The sequence below is a fragment of the Festucalex cinctus genome, chromosome 10 (genome assembly GCF_051991245.1).
Source record: "Festucalex cinctus isolate MCC-2025b chromosome 10, RoL_Fcin_1.0, whole genome shotgun sequence".
In the NCBI taxonomy this organism is placed as follows: domain Eukaryota; kingdom Metazoa; phylum Chordata; class Actinopteri; order Syngnathiformes; family Syngnathidae; genus Festucalex; species Festucalex cinctus.
The window spans coordinates 17,200,375-17,224,401 of NC_135420.1; the positions used below are offsets into that span (position 1 = coordinate 17,200,375).

Sequence of the window (24,027 nt, forward strand, 5' to 3'; positions counted from 1 at the left end):
GTTTGTCACTCAAATTTAGTCCCCCCAAAAATACCTGTACATAATGGTCTTGGAAAAGGTACAACAGTTACTTCAATCATCTGTCCTGTGGGGGTACTTTAGTGGAGCTGATCAGAATAGATCACTATAGTGTGGTCACTACTCCAAACAGTGTGGGTGCATTTATGCCTACAGCTCACAGGTGGCTACAAAAACAAAGAAAACAAAAAAAATCCCCTAAATTTGACTGTAAAGTCAATAATTGCTCAAAGGGCAGTAATCCGAGGTAAGACGGGAATATACCAAAAAAATAATCATGCACAGTTGCTTTGTGGGTGTGCTGTCATGCTTTAACGAGGGAGGGACGGAATGTAGCTAGTTTTTTTTTAAAATGAAGAAGGGGGCTGCGAGGAAAAAAAACAACAACTGTTTTGCTTAATTTTGTGCGCTTGAGTGGCTGTTGGAGGAGAAAGGCTGTTGGCAGCTCAGTGTTGGGTGGCTGCGCGTACGTGCGGGGCAGCACCGTGTGATGCGTCACCCCACATAGTTCGGCCTTTGTTCAGCACAATTGATCCAAGTGCATTCTCTTTGTTTGCACTTGAGGGAGGGGTGCGGGGGGGTTACGGTCTCAGGCAGCACTAAATAGGCCCTTGTAACCATTTGTGTTTCTTTCTCAATCAAAGGAGGGGAAGCATCGATTGGAGCTGCTATGATCATTAGTGACATTATATCGGACTCGTCCATCTGTCTTTGAGTGTGGCTCCAATTGTCACTACGCTCACCTAAACACTCATTTAAAGGGGAAGTCAACCTCCCCAAAATGATCTTGATATGTCTAAACAAGGCATGCTGATTAACTCATTTGCTCCCAAAAACTTATATGTTCTATTTTAAATATTACCATGCTCCCTAAGACGTATTTATACGTTTTTTGATCCAGCCTCTGAACTGAAGAGAACGCTTGAAAGAATGGTAGTTATTACAAAAAACGGCCAACAGGTGGCACCAGAGTATAAGAGATCAACCACCCCATGTTGCAACAACCTCTTTTCCCCACTGTTTTAACCAGATTTGTGAATAATGATGAAACTTAGCTATATTCTAATGCTAATCCCTGTAAAATTGAAACAGATAGAAATATACTTTTTTTTTCCGCGATGAATGAAGAGACTCTAATCTTTATTTTGGTAGGTTCTATGTTTTTATAGCAATAGAACACAATATTCTGTGGGCCTTGCAAAATCAGTCAAAATCTAGTGAAACAGTGAAGGGGTTGCTTCACTGAAAATGGCTGGGAATGAATGAGTTAATATTGTGCTTGTGCAATATGAATTAAGCAGCAAAATCCGCCTATTTTTACTCATCTCCAAGCCATTTTTTCACTTGCTGTTGACTGAAAATGACATCACAGTTGCTAAGGTAACGACCAATCACGTTTCATTTGCTTTCTGAGTTTGATCATGTGAGCAAGCTGAGCTGTGATTGGTCATTCTCCGAGCAACTGTGATGTCATTTTCAAGCAACAACAAGTGAAAAATATGGCCGCCCCCTTCGATGAATACAAACATTTTGCTGCTGAATTCATATTCCACATAGAACATAAACAACATTTTAGGTTGACTTCCTTTTTTTAATGGTTTGGAATATCAATCAGCTGCTCATTTTTTCATTGTATAATGTTTTTGTTTTTGTTTTTTTGTATTGCGGGTTATTGTTTGGCCATCTGATTGGACCTCACACTGTGGACAAATGAGGATTACCTTGCACAAATAGAGCTTCCTACATGTGTGATTTGGGACCACGAATAAGCCAAAGGTTACGGAAAAAAACTGCACTAGATTTTTTTTTTTTTTTAAATGGCACAGGGTTTCTTTTCTTTTGTTTTGACCCTGTGATGCTGTTTTGTTTCTAGCAATACATGTCGTAGTGATAGAAATCTTTCCTTTTGTCTGCAACATCGAGGTGCATATTCTGGAAAGACATGAACAAAGATCTACTGGAAATAAATATAGTTTGATAGAACATGTGTCACTACTTTCTCACTTTCATGTTGACCCGTGTCCCCATTCCCACAGTTTTTCTCCCGTTTTAGCCCGGTAAGTCTAAAGAGCAATCCAAGATTACAAGAGAATAATCGTTATCATCTGACATACATGCACAGAGACATTTTTCTTTCTTTTTCCTTGTGCTTGTCACTTGTGCTCCAACTCCCTGTCTGTGTGCGTCTCCTCTCTCTCTCTTCTTTTTTTTCCCCCCACCCACCCCTCCCAATCATCCATAGCTGGATGGCAGGGTGCCAGCCCGTTAGGAAGATGAGACTCCAATCAATCAGGGCTTCCCAGGGGGGCCTCGCCGCGCAGGGCCCGGCTCCCTAATTGCCCCCATGCAAGCGAGCCAGCGGGCTGTGAGGCAGCGAGGCCTGCAGGCTGAGCCGCTGCAACACATGTTGACGTATGAGGGCCGCTGCATCACTTTCTTGGACAGATGGACGGCCATATGCACGTCGGCGCATGGATAAACAGTAAGAGGGTAATGTTTACATGTTTCAGTTAACATCTCGCCAAAGATATCAGCTACTGTGTCACACTTCAGGGGGGGTGTTTTTGTGTTGATTAGCTGGGGCAGTTGAAAAAAAATGATGCACAGTAAAGGCATTTTCCCCAAGTGCTACTTGTTTTTCTTGAAGACAGAAGTTGTGTAATGAATTTGTTTAGCTTGTTATGTTGATTCTTGATTTGTTACAACAGCTATTAGGGTCACATATAAAGAAAGAAAAAAAACTGAAACTTACGACAAATACACATTGCGGCGCTATGGTCTGTGAAGATTTGTTGGTGGTTAATGGGACATCCATCCATCCATTTTCTGAACTGCTTGCTCCCCACAAGGGTCGCGGGGGTGCTGGAGCCTATCACAGCTGACTATGGGCAGTAGGCGGCGTACACCCTGAACCGGTTAATCAACCCTAAATCGCAGGATTAATGGGACACTGTTTATAAAATAAAAAGGCAGGATGGAGACGGATTCATTCTTACTCGTCATACACGGCAGCTAGAGCGACAACATTTCCTGATCCCCGATCAGCTGACTAACACTAACCAATCAGAAGCTAGCATACTTTAGGTAAATGCAAGTGAATGACAGAGAGCAGCAGAATTGACACATCAACTTAGCTACCTGTACAAAAAAAATGTATGAATGTGTAAATAAATAATTCTGTTAACTTAAATGCTTGACCCTCAGGGTATGGACCTTCACAAATTTGCCACTTTATAAACATGCAAAATTTGTGAGTTTTTTTTTTTCTCTGAATATTGCCCCCACTCTCTAAAAATATAATATTTATACATGGCCCTAATACACCATCATAATTTGTTAATATTTTTTACTTGGGGGAGGGGGGGGGGGGCAGTTGCGTCAATTTATTTATTTTTTAAGACTACCACAATTTTCAGTTTCAATGTACCGGTACATTTGGTATTTGGCCTTATAGTGGGGACTTACCCGACTTAATCCACCTCTTAATACCACCACTATCATGTGGCAATTAGAGTAGCCATCAATAATATACAAAGACGCAACAGAAGAGCACGCCACTGTTCCACATACATCATCTTGTGCAGTACAGAATAAATGTTTATCTAATGACATGAGTAAAACATCAAAATAAAGTGTTTATGATTTAATAAATGCATTAATGTGTGCCAAACGCAATGTAGTCCTCAATGCAATACCAAGTACCGATAACACTAGTACTTTTGATACATTAAAAAAAAAAAAAGAAAAAGACAGATAATTTTAGACAAAGGCCTATGTATCCCAATATAGCATTTTTCCTGAAAAATGCATGCTCGCCGACCGGTGTCCGCTCGGGTGGCTTGGGGGTGGCCTTGGTGCTGCCGCGGCCTGGAGATTTCGGGGGGGGGCGGTGCTCGCTTTGCTGGACCGCGGTTGACGGCTTCTTTCTTTGGTGGTGGTCCTTATGCATGCCAGATCCGTCGCACCAGCATCTACTGAAACTCAACAGAAGTAGCCTCTCCCTCCCACAGCCCCTTGAATCAGTTGGTGCTGGTGTCTGTGGATCTCACTTTACTTTATCTATCCTTCCCTCCTTCCTCTCTTTAGTTTTTCCTCTGGTCACTTGAGATCTCAATTTATTGGAAGTTTGAGGTTTCTGGGGTTGGCATAAGACTCTGGTTTTGTAAGGGGTTTTGTTGGTGCTGGATTTCACTTTGATGGATTGGATGTACTGGCTTCTATGGATCTCACTCTGCCTTATCGATCCTTCCCTCCTTCCTCTCTTTAGTTTTTCCTCTGGTCTCTTGAGATTTCGCTAAATTTGCTGGAATTTAGAGGCTTCCGGGGTTGGCGTAAGACTTTGATTTTGTAATCATGGGGAAGGCAGGAAGTGTTTGGTCGGTGCTGGATTTCACTTTGATTTATCTTTCTTTTCTCTTTATTTTTTTCTGACCTTTTCTCTGGTCTCCTGACCATTTAAATCTCACGACTCTGGCAAGATTCTGAAGTACCTGGTTAAGGCGAAGGGTAATGGGATATTTATAAGGCTTTAGGTGAATTAATGAGTATAAATTTATACGTATTTGCACGCACGCGCACGCACGCACGCGCACGCACGCACGCAAACGCACGCACGCAAACGCACACACGCAAACGCACGCACACACACACACACACAAAAAAGGGCAATGATGATAAGACGTTGAATCGGTAAGACTACCGAATGAACAATTCTGAGCTCTAAAGAAAAAAAAAATAAAATAAAAAATAGAAAAATGCATGAAATTAATGGTAATTTTCTATTAGTGTAATTTCTAGCCCCTCGCAAAATGTAAAACCAATAGGAAGACCGATATGTTTTTTTTTTTTCTTTTTCACGGGTGATACAGATATAGATTAGTAGTAGTAATGGAAGCTGATAACCGATATTTGGAGCCAATATTAATTTACAGAAAAACAGAAACAAATATTGGCGTCCAAATTTTTAAAAATACATATTCCAACTTTTGTTGAAATGTCTTAAAGCATATGTTTATTGAACCGCTGTTCAGGTTTGCAAAATGTCGCTGTTTTGTTGTTGTTGTTGTTGTTGTTGTTGCTGTCTTAGCCAGTCGATATTTTAAAATTCTAACAAAAAGTTCAGGGAGCTCTCAGGATCATCAGGATGTCTTAAAAAGTTAAATGAAAACTTAAACAAGTAAATACCGTAGCTCTCTATAGTTTTCTACAGTAAATAGCTATTTTTCCAAAATTTCTAAATAATTAAAACATTAAGCTTTGACAAATATAATTGGCTCAGTTGATCAGTCTAGTCCTAGTACCGATGATACCTTGAAATAAGGCCTGGTATCAACCCGATACGATACGTGGTATCGGTACTCGCCCATCCCTATTTGAAATCCAATTGGTTAAAAAAAAAAAAAAGACCATTGCTCGTATAGTTTGAGTTAGATTATCTAGGTTTGACTGATATGACAATACACAGAGGCTGAAATCTGATTGGGCAAGAAATCAGGGATAAACATTTGCTGCAATACTGATGACCAGCAGTGAGAACTTGTGACAAGGAAGGACGTCAGTGAAAATAATGAAAAATGGAAACATGAAGTAGGAGATTAGGAAGCAGAAAAGTGTGGGAGAGAGAGGGAGGGATGGAGGAGGCGTGGAGAGGAAGGTGGTGTTGGGGGGGTGCTGCTCATCGGAATTAATGATGGAGAAAATCCCCCAATTAGAGCGTTTTCCTGTGTTGCAGGATGAGTTCAGTGCAGGGTCCTTTGACAGCACCGGGGATTAGTACCCAGGCCGAACCGGGCCGGGCCGGGCCTGAACGGGCACTGACTAGCCGGACAACTTGGCACTGCTCAGTTGGGGCCCACTCGGGGCCGTGGTCCCAGCCAGGGGCCGGGGTAGGCATGCGTTGAGCGGCACAAAGAAAAGCATGGGAAAAGAGCAACAACACTAAAAAGTAATTACATCCGATTTAACCCTTACATACTGTTTGGGTCAAATCTGACCTGGTTTGACATTTGACAGCAAGAAAAATACCTTTAATGTTAGAGATAGACCGATATGTTTTTTGTTTTTTTTTCAGGGCTGATACTGATGCCGATTAGTAGTAGTCAAGGAGGCCAATGATGGATATTTGAAGCCGACAGGACTAGACAGGTACAAATAATATGTGGCCAACCTTGGCTACCACATAGCTCTACCACTCATGTTGATTGGTTCAGTTTGCTCTCTATTTGGTTAATGGTTTGATGAGTTGCTCCTTCTAAATTGTGGGCCTGTCTCTTGGGATAAAATGGAGGAAAATAATAATTGAATAGTACCACATCGGCCCCAAAAGACACCGGCCCACCGGGCGTCTGCCCTGTATGCCAGATGGCCAGTCCAGCTCTGGAAGCCGATATTCATTTTCAGTATAAAGGGGGGAAATATTGGTGTGAATTTTTTAAAAATACAAATGCCACTTTTGACCTTATAATAGACAATATACTTCATTTTAAATTTCTAAAAAAAAAAACATGTTCAGGGAGATCCCAAGGTTATCAGTACGTACTAAAAAGTTAAATGGAAACATAAAGAAGTAAATACCATAGTTCTGTTTTTTTCCAAAAAAAATAATAAATCCTGAAATCTTGGACTTTCTTTGTTTTAATGTCGAACAAAAACAAAGGTTTCGGAAGCATCTCTTATAAAGTTAACTGAAATTTTAAATAAATAGTACTCTGAGATTAAAAAGGTTTTAGCTTTACCTTTTTATCGACCCTCAGATTTTGAAAAAAGGCCGATTCTGATAAATAAATGTTTCAAACGTAAGAAAATGTGCTCATTAAATCCTGACATAAGTCAAAAATGTCCACCCTGTTAGCAATTGCTCATATTTTACTGTTTACATGAATTGTCCATTGTCCGCTTACAGTACTTAATAAACATTGAACATTAAGTTTGATGGGTTTTTTTTGGGTTTTTTTAAATCTCAAAGGCACCTTATGGTGATATTGACTCAAAAGTCATACAGAGGTCAAAGAATGCATTGACAGGCACAAGCTGTGCAGTCTGCACCTACAAAAACAAGTAGCTGCAATGTAGCAAATAAAATGTACTTTTGATTAAAGATTATTCATCTATTTAATAATGTCAACCAGGCTACTAATATATTTTTAAAACATCATTAGTTTAGAAGTTGATGTAGACAGTTATGAGGATATTCTTGGCCCGGGTCAACACTGACTCCAATATATCCATATATGAGTATGTGTGCATGGAAAAAGATCAGTGGCGATTTAAAGGTTAAGAAAAAAAAGATATTTTATTTCCTGTATCGGCTGCATACATTATTAGCGGTTACATCAATCACAGGCATCTTGCGCCTCCAAAACAATAACTAATCCTATCTGCACAATGGCACTGATGGGAGAATCAATGTCGTCGGCTTATTGCGGCTTCCCATGCACAAACTGACTTTGCACAGATGATGTGTCCAGCCTTCTGTCACGACAGCTAAGGCTCCGGCCAGGAGATTTCTTTTGACCTTGGCGGCGCACGTGCACGGAGCAACATAAGGTCTGCAAGGTTATCGGCCACCACCGTATGTCACATATGCACTTCATGAGCAACACCTGCACAATATAATGATCTAAAATGTAATTACTGGACAAGAATTTGATCACCTAATAAGCCTTTACAACTATAATACACTAATGATCAGTTTTTACTGAAATAGTTGGAGAAGTATGAATGTTTATCAACGTGATTGTAGTTCTTCTAATAGCCTTAATAAAAACGTTGCACGTGTTCTTATCTTGTAATTGCAGACATTTTGATACTGATGTGGTTTTGGTTTAATTATGACTATATTATCGTATTAAATTCACGTGAATCTTGCACAGCATCTAGACTTTTGGGGGGCACACTCTATTCTATGAATAGTATATTAATATTTCTGACTGTGCCAATCAAAAGGAACGTATTTGTAGGCATATTTTTTTTCAAGGAAATAAGTAGGGGTGTGAATTGCCTAGTACCTGACGATTCGATTCGTATCACGATTCACAGGTCACGATTCGATTCGATTCGATACCGATTAATCCCGATACGAATGGTCGCGATTCGATACCGATTAATCCCGATACGAATTTATAAGTCGATTGTTGCGATTTTTTTCCATTCAAATTTAGAAAATACTATCAGTAAATTTGTACATGTACACTGTAAGATTTGTATGAATATATTTATCTAAAACTTGAGGCTTATAACCGTGAGCCACTGTACACAAACAGTTTGCAATCTGTTTCACATTTGAACAGCATTAAAATAAAAATATTAAGGCTTAATGTGCCGTTCATATAACATTCTTCCATGCTCAAGGTGTGAATCCTAAAAAAAAAAAAAAAAAAAAAAAAAAAAAAAAAAAAAAAAAATCGATTCTGCCGATTATTGAATCGATTCGAGAATCGCGCGATGTAGTATCGCGATATATCGCCGAATCGATTTTTTTTAACACCCCTAGAAATAAGCAAACACATAAATAAATAAATAAATAAATAAATAAATACTGTGTTTAAAGTCTTTATAAATAAAAGCAGATCAGCATCCTTTTCTAGATGTTTGATAAACACATTATTTAGTACTCATTTACTCAATTGTTGCACTGATTTAATTAAATCCCTCAAATGAATATCCAAATGTTATTGTTAGATCAATTTAACATTAATGCAACGCAACTGTATCACCCAAAAGTCAACTTTTCGTTTATTGACTGACGTCAACATTAAACATAATGTTGAACCAACCAAAAAACTCAAAATGTTTGAATTGTGCACTACTGATGAAGTTGCCGTGCAAGTTTGCATTTAAGTGTCAGCTAAATGACACAGTGTAACTTGTTTCCAGTCAAAATGCAAAGTTGATGGCAATTAAACTGAAAGCATGTTGACTAAAGTGTAACTAGGACAGCCACTAACTAATCCCCACAATGCACAACAGTCTTTGTGTCCATCAAGAACAACACAGTCCCTAATTACTAATTGATTAATTGTGCGCTCCATTATTTCACTCCGGTGCCCGAGCAGATCTGAAAGGGCCGCGGCTGGAGTTAACAGTCTTATTGGGAAGACGCGTTCCTCGCAAAGGATAATAAGGGAAAATAGCGGAATTAATTGGGTTTGATTAAGAGAGCTTTTCAATGGGACACAGCTTTTTCGCATGACATAATTAGAGGTCACTTGGGGGGGTTGGAGGGTGGTGATGAGGGGGTTGTGAGGTGGTGGGGATTTTCTGGTTGGCGCCAGTGTTGCCTGGGTGTGTCTGTGAGTGAGACAGACATAGAAGAGGAGGGGCATCATTCACACTTGTAGAACTGTGTGCATTTTCTATAGACTCATTCACCATAAAACATATAGCATAGTTCATTGGGTCCCTTTGTGGGGTCATTGGGCAATTATTATTACTACACTTGCCACCACTAAAGACATAGTGACAGTATTGCATGTGTGTGCATCAGAGCTGGATAATAAATAGTTTGAATAGAAAATGATTTTTTTTTTCTCTCCATTAAACTGAGATCCATTCTGCAATCCATTCTTGTCTCTCTTTGATTTGCTCTCACTATCTTTTGCTAGCTTCTCACGATAGCAGCTCTTGGTAGCCGCTCCAGCTAGTTCTTGCGAGCCACTCTTGCTCACAACTCCCGCAAACTCCTGCTCGCTTGCTACCTCGCTCACCGTTGCTTGCCAGGCTGCTGGCTTACTCGCCGCTCACTATAGGCTTTCGAAGTGTGGTCTTTCTGAGGCACCATAGTGCTTTGAACTTAAGTTGTTGCATTCTTTTAGTTCACCACAAGATGACACTAAATTTTACACACTGTCACTTTAATTTAAGTAATTTTAGGAATATTCATTACTGTTAGGCTACTTTTAGTTCAGGTGATATCGTTAGGCAGTATCTGAATTTGCACATTCTCATTTTTATTTATTTTTTTTGTTGTTGTTGTTGTCTATTTGCTCTGATTACAAAAATGTAAGGTTAAGTGCTCCATGATTTCTCAAATCTATTTCAGATGTTGGCGCCAGTGGCTATTGTATGATACCTTATATGTAGTAGATATGATCTTGTGATTATTTTGTGTATCTGTATATTTTTATCTTTAGGTCTAATATTGTGTGTATTGTTACTTAGCTATCCCTGGCCCTTGAGTCTGTAAAGCAGATTGATATGATGTCCAAAGTACAAACTTTGATGAAAGGCAGAATTGTTGATAATATAAGATTTATATAACTATGAAAATTTCATAATGAAATATAGACCAACAGCAAACATAAAGTATGATCTTGAGAACTTACCCGAATCACCCGCAAGTGGAAACCACATAATGGAGACAGTTAGGTTAGCACGCCACCTATGTGTGGATAAGAGACATGACATGCTTCAAGATATGCAGAAATAAATCAATACGTCCTCATTAGAAAGGTAAACTGTGCATCATTTGAAGTAACATGATATAGAAGTAATTTGTATGAGTCGAAGGACTGATAGATTTCAAGGAATAATTAATTTTATTTCATTACAGGGAGAGCCATTGTTTTATAATGTCAATACGTTTAGTTTATTTAACTTCATAGGCACCTGAAACATGGTGACAATTTTTTCACAATTCATTCATAATTGTTTCTTAAAACTATGTAAAAATGTGCACATGATTTACCTCCATTCAAACATTTTAATTTGCGTTGATCTTAGCACAGGCTCTTTTGGTTAGTAATTGGGGATAGTGCTAAACTTGTAGATCGTTATCACTGAACTTTTTGTATTGAAGAAAAAAAGAGACAAATAAGAAAACATTAAGTAACAATTTAATATGATTTCACTTGTGCGGTGAAATAAAGCGACGTGGAACAAAAATAAGTTATAGAAAAATAACTTGTATGAACTAAAGTGCCGCACTTCCGTGTTTATGTCACGTGGGTGTTATCTCTCCCATAATGCACCCGCGTGAACCTCACCTCACTTGTTGTTGACATGTACAGTCACCACTGTGTACAGTACAGTACTTTAGTTTAGAACTCCCCCGCATCTGGATTTTCCGGGGTAATGTTTGTAGTTTGGCTGGTGGCATTAGAGAGTGACTCTTCACTTTAAAGGTGGGTCTTCTCACAAGCCGTAGAACGTTAACACAATTAGCTACTCACGCTAAGGGGGCTAAGGTTAGCATACTGTTACACTTGTTTGTACCATAACGAGTCGCTGTAGTGTATGGGAAAGGGTCTTTCACTTTTAGTGTATGTGTAAACGACGAACTTTCAAAAATGGGCGTAGCTCACTTTCAGCTAGATGTGTATAATTTGTTGTCATCGCGGACAAATTAGCCCTCAGAAGATAGCCCGTGATGTTAAGCACACAAATATATAAAGCTATGGTGGTGTAACGAACGATGGGATCTAAATTTACGGTTTGGTTCACAATACATACGGTGCAATAATTTACAAAGGAACACACAATTCAAGACATTTTTTTTTTTTTTTTAGGAAAGTGCAACAGTAAAAGTTTGAACAGTGTGAGTTGTGAAATGTATGCCTTTGATGTTATATAATTTTGTAAATATAATGTAATAAATTTCCTAGGTCTTACTTGAATTTCAAAATGGATCCTCAATATGAATACCGTCTTCTGCGCCAAATCAACCATCAAAATGACAGCAGGAGTCTTACTGTGAGTTTTCTTTCCTTTATTCCAGTTCATTCTGTGACAAATATTACACCTTTCACACCTCACAGTCTATATGTGTTGTGTTTGCAGAACACAACACCTCCCACTGCTTCCCCAGTAATGTCGCCCAATAAGCTTGGAGACAGATTCATTCCCACTCGAGCGGGGGCCAACTGGGATATCAACTTCCACAGGCTCAGTGTAAGTACCCTGCTCAAAATTTACAGGGAACATGTAATCATTTTAGTGTAGCTCCAAGTCAATCACAATTCTGTAATATATAACATGTAGAGTTAGGAAGAAGCACTGAATTCTGTGTTTGGAATCACTCTATCCACTTATCGGTTTTGTGACATATGTAATGAGTTTGTTATTTTGAAGTGCGGTAAACAACATTGGTCAGTAGAAAGTCAAATGTATGCCCCGATGCATCGTGCCAATCCAGAAAAATTCGATTCTGTTTAAGGTGTATTGTTTGATATTCAGTGTAAGACAAATTCGTGACTTGTGATCAATGATGAGTCTTTTGTTTTCAAATAGGAAAACGAGAAGTCAGCAAATCAAAACAGGAAAACCAAGGAACCATCTTCTGATATTGTTAAAGGTGAATGATTTTCATCCTCTATAGCATAGACTTCAATTAACCCAGCATGCATGTTTTTAAGAGTGTAGTATGAAGCCAGAATACTTGAAGAAAACCCACTCAAGCAAAATACTTTTCAAGTTCAAACCCAGAGCCTTTCCTATGTGTATATAATGCCTATTGGCCTATTGTTGATAATTTGCATGTTTGTCTGTTTTTTTTTTTTTTTTAAAGATTTTAGTTTAATACAGTAGCTGGCTATGGATTTTTGTTTGTATCAAATTCTAATTGTTTGTGCCTTCAGCAGATGGTTTGACATACACTGCTCTACTGAAAAATGAGCTCTTGGGAGCAGGAATAGAAAGGATCCAAGACCCTCAGACGGAAGACAGTCATTTACAGCTACTGACGCCTGAAAAGCAGAGACTCTTCACTGTATGAATATTTCAAATTTAAAAAAAGGAAATATAGCTGCTGCTAACATATCATACAGTAAATGAGAAACACTGAAGAGTTTTTATCCCATGATTTTTTTGCAGTACACACTTGAGCTAAAAAGAGGATCACCAGCAAGTGAAACTAACCTCTCTCCATACTCATTATCACCTGTCAGTAGCAAAAGGTAGAAGAGTTTATTTTACTCTCATACTTGATGAATATGTCAAATTTTAAGTTCTATTTTGCCTACCGGTAAGTTTTCAACATTTCTGACTTTCTTTCTTGCAGTCAAAAACTGTTGCGATCACCTAGAAAACCAGCCAGAAAGATTCCCAAGATCCCCTTCAAAGTCTTGGATGCCCCGGAGCTGCAGGATGACTTTTACTTGAATTTGGTGGACTGGTCGTCTCTCAATGTGCTCAGCGTGGGCCTGGGAACATGCGTTTACTTGTGGAGTGCCTGTACCAGCCAGGTATACCCGCTACTCAACTCATGCTATTAAATGTTAAAATAATTAATTGACCCGATTTACTCTACAAATGCCCAACAGTAGTTTAGTACAGATTGCTACCTGAACCAAACAGTTGATCAACTGTAACTTTATGTGTGATGTCCCATAATGCAACAATGTGTAACTTTTGCTGCAGAACTGGTTCTCTCTTAGTGACGATATGGAAATAAACAGCAAACATATTTAGAATTGTTTCTATCTTCCTTAGGTAACAAGGCTGTGTGATCTATCTGTGGAGGGGGACTCGGTCACGTCGGTCGGATGGTCTGAGAGAGTAAGTGCTCACATACAGTATACCAGTATACCTGGATGGATGGCTCTAGTGAAGTGGTGGGTGGGTTGTTATTTATGTTATGCTGAAAGGATTCTTCATATGTTATGTTTAGGGCAACCTGGTAGCAGTGGGGACTCAAAAGGGCTACGTTCAGATCTGGGACGCTGGCGGCGGAAAGAAACTCTCCACCCTGGAAGGACATTCAGCCAGAGTTGGTCAGAATATTTTCAGTTAACCATATTTAGACCGTATTGAAATGTTTACATAACATTGACTGTACAGTGGGTGTTTTTATTTGTGTTGGAATAGGCCTGATTCTATGGAGGACCAAAACTGTCAAAATTAAAAAAATAAATAAATGGCTAGATAAATAAATAAATAAAAGTTTAAATAAAAATGGAAATAAAAACAACAAAATATATATATCTGTAAATAAATAAAAGTAACAATAAATACAAAAATAAAAAGACTTGAAAAATAAAAATAAATACATAAATAAATGGCTACATATATACACAAATGAATATATAAAAATAAATAAATATCAATCAATAACTAAAAACGCTTTGCTCCCACATTTAGTTATTTCATGCTGCATGTGCCCAACCCAAGACACACTTCCTGCACCCTCATTTGGATAACATTTCAACCTGACAGAGTGTCTGCAGCATGAAATAAATAAATGTGAGAGCAATGCGTTTTTATTTATTGATAGATATTTATTTGTATTTATATATTTATTTTTGTATCTATTTCGTATATCCGTTTTTATTTTCACTTTTATTCATTCCTTGATTTATTTATTTATTTAGTCATTTAATTATTTTTAATTTGGGCAATTTTGGTTCTCCATATGATTCTGATCTGAAGATATCCGATTCCCTTCATTTTTTTTCTATAAAAAATTATTAAACAATGTACTGTAAATCTCGCCTTAGTAACTCAATACATAGTTGTTTAGATGTTTAAAATACCGATTTTTTTTTTTTTTTTTTTTGTCTTGCCTCAGGAGCGCTAGCATGGAATGCTGACCAGCTCTCCTCTGGCAGTCGCGATCGCATGATTCTTCAGAGGGACATCCGGAATCCTCCACTCCAGTCGGAACGACGCCTTCAGGGGCACAGGCAGGAAGTGTGTGGCTTGAAGTGGAGCACCGACCATCAGCTGCTCGCTTCTGGCGGCAATGACAACAAGGTTTGTCGTCGCAATTCACAGATTTGATTTACTCCTTTTCTGACAAATAATTGTTTATTTATAGTTTACTAACTATATAGAATGCATCTTTTTTTTCCCATTATTACATTTCAGTCTGTATCTCTGGCACATACCGTACTTCTAGTCAACGTGAGCATTTGCTCATTGAATGCATTCCGCATCATTTCAGTTGCTGGTTTGGAATCACTCCTCACTGAGCCCGGTGCAAGCTTACACAAATCATCTGGCTGCAGTGAAGGCCATCGCCTGGTCACCTCACCAGCATGGCCTGCTGGCCTCTGGGGGCGGCACGGCCGACCGCTGCATTCGCTTTTGGAATACGCTGACATCGCAGCCCCTGCAGTGTGTGGACACAGGCTCACAGGTCTGCAACCTGGCTTGGTCTAAGCACACAAATGAGCTAGTAAGTGACTCTAGATAATTTTTTTTATTGTTTGACATTGTGGTATTTCAAACAAATAACAATTTGATTGAAGTTAGGAGGGAAATAAGTGATCAAATGAAATGATTGACTGCCAATATAATATAACTTTTGGAAATAAGTAAACGTTTTGTATAAATTCAGGCCAGCTCGGTTTGCTTGCATATTCAAATGAATCTTTAACGTGCTGGAAAAATCTTGAATTTGATGTTGGAAGTACATACAATTGCTTTATAAAGAAAATGCATCATCACATTTTACAAGGAAGGCCTTTCAACACACAATTGGAAGGGCCTTAAAAAAATAGTTATAATGTTTGAAAAGTAGCATTTAAAATTTGGACCCCAAATCAAAATATCGACACTTTTTATTCTTAGAAGTGGAGTATGCAAATTACAAGCAATATTTCAATATAGTCTCATTTTCCTACACACTATTTGGTCACGCCTTTGATAGGCTTTCTGCCATGATGTGCCACATTTTAAAATAATAATTAGGATTTAATTATTGTCAAAAGGTGGATCCAGAAAGGATTTTTCTAAAGGTTATTTTAATATTCTTATCTGAGGTTATTCAGACACTTTTCACACTTATGACAAATTTTTTTCTTTTATTTTTCTTAACTGTAAACTCCACTTAAGTTATTCAAGGTAATTGTACTAACTAAATTATTGAGATATTGCCTAAATGTTATGCGGTTATTTGGAACTAGTTTTTCTTCGTGTTGGTTAAGTGCGTAATGTTTAAGCGCAGCTGCATCCTGTTCAGTTAGTCAGTTACTCAGTGTCAGTCTGTAGACATAATGGCACACTACTAAACAGAGTCATGTGTGGAGCTAATGACACGGTTTGATGCGAAGAAAACTCTGAAGGAATAAGCACTGTTGCGCTTAGTTGTTTCAATTAATAAATTCTGTTAGGAAATCAGAAACCAAATACATGCTTCAATAAATAGCGACATGAAGTCAGCTTGGAGTAACTGTATCACTGACACACACAAAAATAAAGCCAATTAAATGCATTGCAACATTAGAGCACCAAAGATGTTTTGGATTAAGGTTAAATTTGCCACAGCATGTTTGCAATTAGGTATAATTCCTTTTTTTTTTTTTTTTTTTTGCCTTCTAGGTGAGCACTCACGGCTACTCTCAAAACCAGATCTTGGTGTGGAAATATCCAGCGCTCACTCAAGTGGCCAAGCTCACAGGGCACTCCTACAGAGTTCTCTACTTAGTTAGTTCATTTTTTTCCTGTTCTTCATATGAATTTTTAGGTCATTTGTCGTCACTTGATGCCTTATCAAAGTTTGTTAATGTTTTTTGTTTGTTTGTTTGTTTTTCTGTTAAACGTCAGGCTATGTCCCCGGATGGTGAAGCGATTGTTACAGGAGCTGGAGACGAGACACTACGCTTTTGGAATGTGTTCAGTAAAACAAGATCCACAAAGGTTGGTGAAGCTTTTGTTACAGATCATCTTCATATCTGCCAGATCATTCACATATTTGTTATTTTTCTTTCAGGAATCCGTGTCGGTACTTAATCTGTTTACCAGGATTCGGTGACATTGAACAGCAACAAAGCACAGTTATCATTGCCACGTTTCTGCAATTTAACATGTTATTCATGCAGGTTAGATTTTGTGGAAGGATAGTTTATTTTCAAAATGTATAAGGGTGTTATGTTATTCTTTACTTGAATTATGAAAAGATTTTCACCATTGTGAATCAAAGAGATGAGGACCTTTTTGATTTTACAAGCACAGGTCTACTTTATTTAACGCACTTGAAATATGACATTGCTTAACGTAATCACCTTGGTTTCTGCAGTTTGAGAATTAATGTTTACCAAGATCCTAAAGTTTGGGTTCAGTTTGTCTAATGCTGTGCATTGAAATCATTACTGCATCGTTGATTCTTTGTAGTAAATGTATTCATTTAGTAAATGTATATTTGATTTGAAATATCTGGCATGTTCGTTGTTAACTGCGGCAAATGGTTTATTCCACATAATTTGTGCTTTTGTTGTCTGATTGGGATTTTTCAAGCTGCATTAATGGAATGCGGTGGGGCTCCATAGAATGCTATCAAAATTTAAATTCTAAAAATTTGCAAGGCATTTCATGTTTTAAATTAAACAAAATTGTATGTAATGGCTTAGTCTCTTAATTTATTAATTTGGTTATTAATTCATACAAATGAAACTGACCATATCTGCCTGGTGGTGAGCAATTTTTTTTATTTTTTTTGCTCAAGGGACACATTTTTAATTTTAAAAGAAGAGATGGACAATGTACACAGCATTTAGTATTTTATTATTTACTCAACTAGCTAGTTATTTAATTAGGCAAATTAATTAAAAAGTATACAATTAAATAAAAGCATTTCAATGAGCCATTTTTTTGGGTTGGGGTGGGATGCTAAATCAAGGCAATGACATTACGGGGATTGCCGTATGTGGCCATAGAGCTAGTGTGAAAACTTTTAGTAATTTATTTTAACACATTATAGCAAAAATTCTGAATAAATGTGAAATTAACGAAATCATAAGTTATCATGTAATTTATAAAACAACTTTTAATCAAATTTAGGTATAAACATTGGACGCTCTTCAAGCCGGAGAGTGTAATGCAGTAGTAGAAGGAAAAATGGGCTGGGTCACTTTAGTCATGTGACCTGACATGTGACCAAAACGTAACTGTATCCCGGAAGTGATGTGAACGGGCGGGAAGTAGGAAGTTCAACGAATTTTTTTAATTTCAAAAATTAAAAAAAGAGCGAATGAGAGAGAAAAAAGTTCGATGAGTCGTGTATAATGGGTTTTCCTTATGCGAGTATGTAAGTACGAAGTACTGCAACTACAACTACAACTAGTAACTACGAACAACTCGTCGATAGTTAGCTTGTGCATCCAGCCAGACAGCTGGAAGTCCAATCCGACGTCGAGCAGGATGGCGGGTAGACATCTTGGACAGGATTTGAAACTTTGGGCGACAGAGGAGTTCAATCTTCCCGCAGAGAGACTGCCGTCTGACAGCTACTTCAAAACGTCAGTGTCATTAGTGCATTATTATGGTTTTTAAGTTGTCACAACTGATTTGAACATAGCGCCACTCTGGTTTCTAGGCTGTGTGTTGGGAAAGGAACGCCCATTTGGAAGTACATCATCCACCACGTTTTCCAACAGAGGTTTGTCTTAAACATTTATAATTCAAGTCGTAATTGTTGTTGCCGTATTTAATTCCTATACTATGTACTTTGGTGTTGTGTTATAGCGTTGGGTAGGGGTCCGCGGGTTTACCCCGTTTTAATGTGCTAAGATATCATGTTACACATTTTGTGATACATACAGTATTTATTTATTTTTGTGGCTTCCGTAGTTTACAACTGGGCTCTCACTTTCTGTCTTTTCTAGGACTGTGAAGCGCAAGCGAGGCAATCTTCAGTGGTATCCTTTTGCCTCATTTACATCTTGACGGTGTCACTTTAGTAACCACGTACTGTAACTTGACTGTAACTGTAACATGTTTTTGAATTGTATATACTTAATGAGAATCCCCAAGGAGGGGAAAAAAAACAATCAATTGCACTCTGCTGTATCTTTTGGCAAACATTTAAGTTGGAGCACCCAATCACTTTCATCATATATGATTTGTTGTTGTCATTGAGTCAAGGTTACTATTACTGTATTCATTTTATTTTCAGTTTTTCAGTCTGCCAAATAAATTGCAAAACAAAATATATATACATTGTTGTTGTTTTTCTTTGACTACCGAAAAGGTACAAAGTGCTTCAAGAAAAAGAGGTAGGCTACCATAGGTTCCAAACTTCATTTGTTGTCATCTCCTAAAGACCATTTCCAAGTTCATTTTCATGTTGTTTTGTGTACTCAGGCGAAGCAGTGTGAGGGCCAGAGTGTGTCTGCTAAACGGAGCGAGCTTCAGAGGAAGATAGTGCAGCTCAGAAGTGAGATCGGTCACCTGGATTCTGAGATCAAAGCAACTGAGGAACAGCTTGCCACACAAGGTCAGTACATTGTAACAACATCAAATTATGTTGAGGTGTGTTTACCTTTTTTTGTTTCCCCCCTCTTCCACAGAGCAGTCTATCGGTTCTACCTGGACTCAGGTGGAGGACAGTCAACAGAGGAATTTGCTTCTCCAGGCCTTCAAGCAATGCTGTGTTTCAGGTCGCAAGATGCTGTCAAGTGACATTCAAGAGATCAATGGCTGCTGTCGGGCTCTGGAGCAGATGGCCAGGTAAGGCTGAAAGAGTCTGCAGAAAAATATCACCATGTGTACTCACTTGTAAAGGATTAACTTTCATTATTCTCCATTGTAGAAAAGCAGAGGTAGAGGTGTTGTTTGAGAGTCAGCTTTCCAGCAACAGTGCCGTTGACACACTCTTCTTCGAATCTCCAGTGGAGCCACAAGTCCTGGTAAGATGCTCGACATTTTTTATTATTATTTTTAAATAGAAATTTAACACAGAAAAACACAATTCACAGTAACATTACAACACAGTTAAGATGCAGTGGGCATCTTTCGGCACATGGGCAGATCCAATACAAAAGATATTTCGGAAATATACCTTAATAATGCTGACAGTGGTATACATTAAATAATGTTAACTATTGTAGTTTTAATGGTATTGATTTATTGATCCAGTTTATACTATATGTGAACTTTGACCTGGCAACATATCAACTAATGACCTCATGTCTTTTATTAGCGTCAAGTGAGAGCGCTGTGTAACGACAGGGTCCATTTTTATCGGTCTTTACAAGCAATTGAACTGAAAACGGCAGACGGTGCACGGTGGGAGCCTCACGTTATATTGCTTATAAAAAATATTTTCAACTGTTTTTTTCGGCTTGGTTAATTTCTTTTCTCTCGTCCCAGAACAACTGGTGCGCAAAGGACTGCTATGTATCAGTACTGGCTCAGTACAGTGGAGGTCGGTATTTTTAAACTTCTTATGTATATAATGTTAACGTTACATAAAATATATTACTGCTTGCTATATGTTCAGAACCTGGTTGACGTTTACCCCCCAAACCACATCCTCTCTGCATTGCAACATTTGGCTTCCAAAGAGCAGAAGGCATTGGAGGCGAAAGTGTCCTCTCTGGATGTTACTCAGGATGTGAAAGCTCTTGGGTATGCAAAGCAACAAGTTCATGTTAAAGTATTTTGATTTATGTGAAAGAGTTTTCTGTTGTGGGTTATTATTTGCTCTTTCTATTATAGGCTCCATTATGAAAGTAATCATCTCATAGACATAACGGCAGAAGAGGATGACGACTTTCCGTCTGTTAAGGCCCTCTTACAGGTCATTCTTACAAACCCGATTAACTCATTCAATCCCCAAAACGCGTAAAAATGTTTTAATACTTTGTCTGTTCAAATCTATCAAATATACAGGTACCGTATACTTTTAATGTTATATTATTATTAGTTTGGTTTGGTTATTTTGGGACCAAACCTCTTGCCCCCTGGTGGCCAAAGCAACGCACTCCAGAATGAGCAGCATAACATGATGCGCAAACTGCTAAATACTTCACATTCTATTTAATTGTGTCGACTATGTTTTTTACATATTAATAAATTACAAAATTTGCCTGCGCTGGCACAGATTAATTGCATTTCATGCATTTCAGTGGGGAAAGATGATTTGAGGTACAAGTGTTTTACATTAGGACTGTTGTAACTTGTCACATAACCAGTTGAACTCGTAAGTCAAGGCACCACTGAATTCATGTTTAGTGATACATAAAGTGTTGTGTATTTGATTGCAGGCTAAATGGCAAGAAGTGGAGGAGAATTGTGTGGAATTATCCCAAACTCGCTCCAGAGTCCAGCAACTCCAGTACCAGCTGGCGGCTTGCAGGAAGCAGGCAGTACAGAAGGTGTCTTGCTTTGTTGATGATGCGTTGGCACTGTAAGTCCACAGTTCGGAACTCTTGACAACCCGCCACAAGAGTCACGTTTATTAAGTTTATGTATTGGTCATTTCTTGGTTAGGTCAGCTTTGGAACTGGAGCTTCAGCGTGTGATGAAGGCTGCAACCAGGGATCATATTCAACAATGGTGCATCCAGCTTGACCAGCATGCCAGAAGCCGGCAGGAGGCGATCCGCAAGCTTCACGACCAGTGGCAGAAAGTTATGAACTTCAGACAACTAGTGGTGAGACTTGATGGACAATGTTGGGATTAATTGATTCATTCATTCATTCAACTTGTCTTGCTGTGTCTGGTCAGGTCCTCAAACAAGAACAGATTAGAAGTCTGATTAAGGCAAATTCATCATCTAAAACTGAATTGATCCGGATGCACGCGGAGGTATCTTCTCCATCTTTGATGCCACGCTTTTGAATAATCCAAATTTTCAAAAAGGACATTTTTTCATTTGTCTTTGTTTTAGCTACAGGATTTTCTGGAGGGCAAGGTGGTGCCACAGTGCAAAGATCTTACCATTGCTGCCAACTGTATTAGGAACTCCATCTCAAAGGAGGTTAAACAGATGGGCAACGTTTCGCTTCAAGCTCTGGACCGGATGACTGTTGATGGGTAACAACATGTGACTCAGCACCTTGATGAAGTTTACATGCATTACATCAACAACCAGCAACACTGTGTCAAATTGCTGCAATATTTACATATTGTGAAAAGTGTAATCATGCATAATTATGAATCTTAAGTTTGTGTTCTTGTGTAGGAAAATCAATAATTGGTCCATTATACTACATCATTGCCCCTGCATTTAATTGTTTTCATTTCATGCTAGTTTTGAACAATTTCTGATTTAGTGGTGTCACTATCGAATAGTTTTAGAAAGGATTAAGCAATTGATTTTTCAATCAACTATTCAGATTTATTTTAATTTTGAATTAGTGTATTACAATAGCATTTTTTTCCCCCGTGGTTACTTTTTTTAAGCAGTGATTGGTGTTTTTCCTACTTCGTATTTGTATATTGATTTAAAAAAAAAAGAAAAAGGGATTGATGTTCTGATTTCATGATGAAATTATGATGTCTAAATTCAACCAACGCATTCAAATTGTCTTCATATTTATTGCTTCAGAATGCAGAGAATTCCAGTAACGTGGCTGTCCATCTATCGCTTGCAGTCGCCGACCTTCAGCAGCCTGTGTCAGAACATGGCGTTCCCTCTCTACAGGGTGAGCGCACAACACTTCCATCTGTCGCGAGCAAAGTGTGACCGACTTTTTGTTCTCACGCATCACAGCTCTCCGTAGTTTGGATTCATGAGTCGGCGGTTTACAGTATGACTCAAAAAGAAAAACTTGTGGTGTCGTGGCCCCGCCAGTGGTTTGTTTTGATTGCTAAATGTCATATTCATTGGATTGTTAAGATCAAAGCGGACTTAACATGAACATACAAAGACCGTCATCCAAGTATGGACATTTGACATTTCTTTTTCTGGAATTCCATTTGATCATTTTTATCAAGGCTCCAGAAGAGTTGTGCGCCCAAGCGTGCAGCGACCAGCTCGAGTGGCGTTTTCTCTGTCAGTTACTACAACTTCACTCTACGACCCTGCGGAAATTCGAGGAGGAGGCGGCGCTGCTGCCTGCATCCGATCACAAAGGTAATCAAATAAAGCACTGAGTGTTCTCGAGACACATACAGTGAGTGTACACGTTCACACAAAAATACTTTTGAATTGTATTGTAACTATTCTTTGCCTTCATGCATTTTTAAGCCTTGCTGTCCAGGGTAAAAGAGGAAGATAAGAAATTGCAGAAGTCTTTGGTGCCAAGGGCCAGGATTCTTACCCAAAAATGTGCAGAAAGTCTTTCTTATGGAAAGAAGGTTGAAGTGGCCATTTCTGACTGGTGAGACACATTGCTCGATACCTACTGAATACTCGTGAGGTTCAGCCATTACTTCTGTCAATTACACAGCACTTACATTTTGTAAAATAAGCGCTACTTTTTGGTATTGATTAATGCGAAGGGTTACAAGATCGATGAACTCTTCTGAAATTCATTCAAAGCACCTTTGATATGTTGTTATTAATAATTATTGATACTCATCTATGTAAAGACACTGAACGTGTTAATAATTTCTGACATTATCAAAAATTGTATTATAAGTTTGGAAACCTGAACATCAATATGCAGCACTTTATTATTAGTGTTTCCATTTTCAACTGATCACTTTTACCTTACCATATATGCCATACCACTTACATTACCGTACCTAGCTACTTGTGGTTCTTGGATGTGACCTCCGTTTTGGTGACTCCTGTTAAACATTCTTTACACATCCAGCATCTCTCTGGAAATATGTTTGACTTTGTATTTTCAGAAATGGTTTTACAGTTCAGTGAATGAATATTGACTGAAGAAAAACTAATGTTTAATTGGACATGGTTAAAAACATTCCGATTGATCAGTTGTTTTAGCTTGTCCTGTAAAGGAAGCATTGTATGATCGCAGATCATAATGAATATATGAACCACAATCATGTTTTATATAACATAGGGTACATTTCTTCACACTGTCAAATGTCATCACGTGCATTTGCCACATTTGTTTAACGTGTGTCTTTGTGTGGGTTCACGCCCGTAGGTGGAATCAGCCAGCACAGCATGTCCTACCTGATGTCCGCAAGGGAGGATTGACTTTTCAGCAGTGGCTAGAGAGGTGGAAACTAGCTGCCAAAGCCTAGATGAAAGGAGTTGCATTCTAGAGTGGCATAACTCAGTTGGTGTTCTTATTTTAAAATAAAAATATGCACAAGAGGTAGTTGTGATTCTCACAAAATTGTTTCGTCATTGGTTGTTCTGTTCCTGTTTTATTTACTGTGTGATGTTATGTGGTGCTAATAAATACACGTTCATCATTTGTTGTCTTTCTTGGA

The 24,027-nt window shown here is 38.3% G+C and overlaps 2 protein-coding genes across 5 annotated transcripts; both read left to right on the forward strand.

The window, feature by feature from the left end:
• The first annotated feature begins 10,987 nt into the window (after positions 1-10,987).
• On the forward strand, positions 10,988-17,292 carry LOC144027334 (fizzy-related protein homolog). Of its 3 annotated transcripts, none has more exons than XM_077534755.1 (14): positions 10,988-11,138; positions 11,619-11,706; positions 11,794-11,904; positions 12,244-12,307; positions 12,591-12,721; positions 12,826-12,908; positions 13,013-13,196; positions 13,444-13,509; positions 13,622-13,724; positions 14,519-14,703; positions 14,894-15,127; positions 16,273-16,377; positions 16,498-16,590; positions 16,664-17,292. In XM_077534755.1, the coding sequence occupies exons 2-14, from the start codon at positions 11,638-11,640 to the stop codon at positions 16,703-16,705; spliced, it is 1,470 nt and encodes a 489-aa protein (XP_077390881.1). In that variant the 5' UTR covers positions 10,988-11,138; positions 11,619-11,637; the 3' UTR covers positions 16,706-17,292. The 3 variants fall into 3 exon arrangements, with proteins under 3 accessions (XP_077390881.1, XP_077390882.1, XP_077390880.1); XM_077534756.1 differs by having other exon boundaries at positions 12,594-12,721; XM_077534754.1 differs by having other exon boundaries at positions 11,619-11,904.
• Positions 17,293-17,486: 194 nt separating this feature from the next.
• On the forward strand, positions 17,487-24,009 carry haus5 (HAUS augmin-like complex, subunit 5). Of its 2 annotated transcripts, XM_077534753.1 has the most exons (20): positions 17,487-17,977; positions 18,038-18,188; positions 18,266-18,328; positions 18,555-18,587; positions 18,920-18,944; positions 19,033-19,165; positions 19,239-19,398; positions 19,481-19,577; positions 19,871-19,956; positions 20,041-20,095; positions 20,171-20,298; positions 20,389-20,470; positions 20,937-21,079; positions 21,163-21,325; positions 21,400-21,480; positions 21,563-21,708; positions 22,223-22,319; positions 22,612-22,750; positions 22,865-22,997; positions 23,736-24,009. In XM_077534753.1, exons 1-20 carry the CDS (start codon positions 17,968-17,970, stop codon positions 23,833-23,835), a joined length of 2,025 nt encoding a protein of 674 aa, XP_077390879.1. In that variant the 5' UTR covers positions 17,487-17,967; the 3' UTR covers positions 23,836-24,009. The 2 variants fall into 2 exon arrangements, with proteins under 2 accessions (XP_077390879.1, XP_077390878.1); XM_077534752.1 differs by having other exon boundaries at positions 17,487-18,188.
• The last annotated feature ends 18 nt before the right edge of the window (positions 24,010-24,027 follow it).

What these genes read in the sequence shown, in the direction of transcription:
- LOC144027334 (XM_077534754.1), top strand. Translation starts at nt 11,638, where the DNA reads ATGGATCCTCAATATGAATACCGTCTTCTGCGCCAAATCAACCATCAA. An exon ending in CGGTCGGATGGTCTGAGAGA is followed by an intron (nt 13,510 to 13,621) that starts GTAAGTGCTCAC and finishes TGTTATGTTTAG; the next exon opens with GGCAACCTGGTAGCAGTGGG. An exon ending in CTGGCGGCAATGACAACAAG is followed by an intron (nt 14,704 to 14,893) that starts GTTTGTCGTCGC and finishes GCATCATTTCAG; the next exon opens with TTGCTGGTTTGGAATCACTC.
- haus5 (XM_077534752.1), top strand. Translation starts at nt 17,968, where the DNA reads ATGCGAGTATGTAAGTACGAAGTACTGCAACTACAACTACAACTAGTA. An exon ending in AAGCGAGGCAATCTTCAGTG is followed by an intron (nt 18,588 to 18,919) that starts GTATCCTTTTGC and finishes ACTACCGAAAAG; the next exon opens with GTACAAAGTGCTTCAAGAAA. An exon ending in ACTGGCTCAGTACAGTGGAG is followed by an intron (nt 20,096 to 20,170) that starts GTCGGTATTTTT and finishes CTATATGTTCAG; the next exon opens with AACCTGGTTGACGTTTACCC.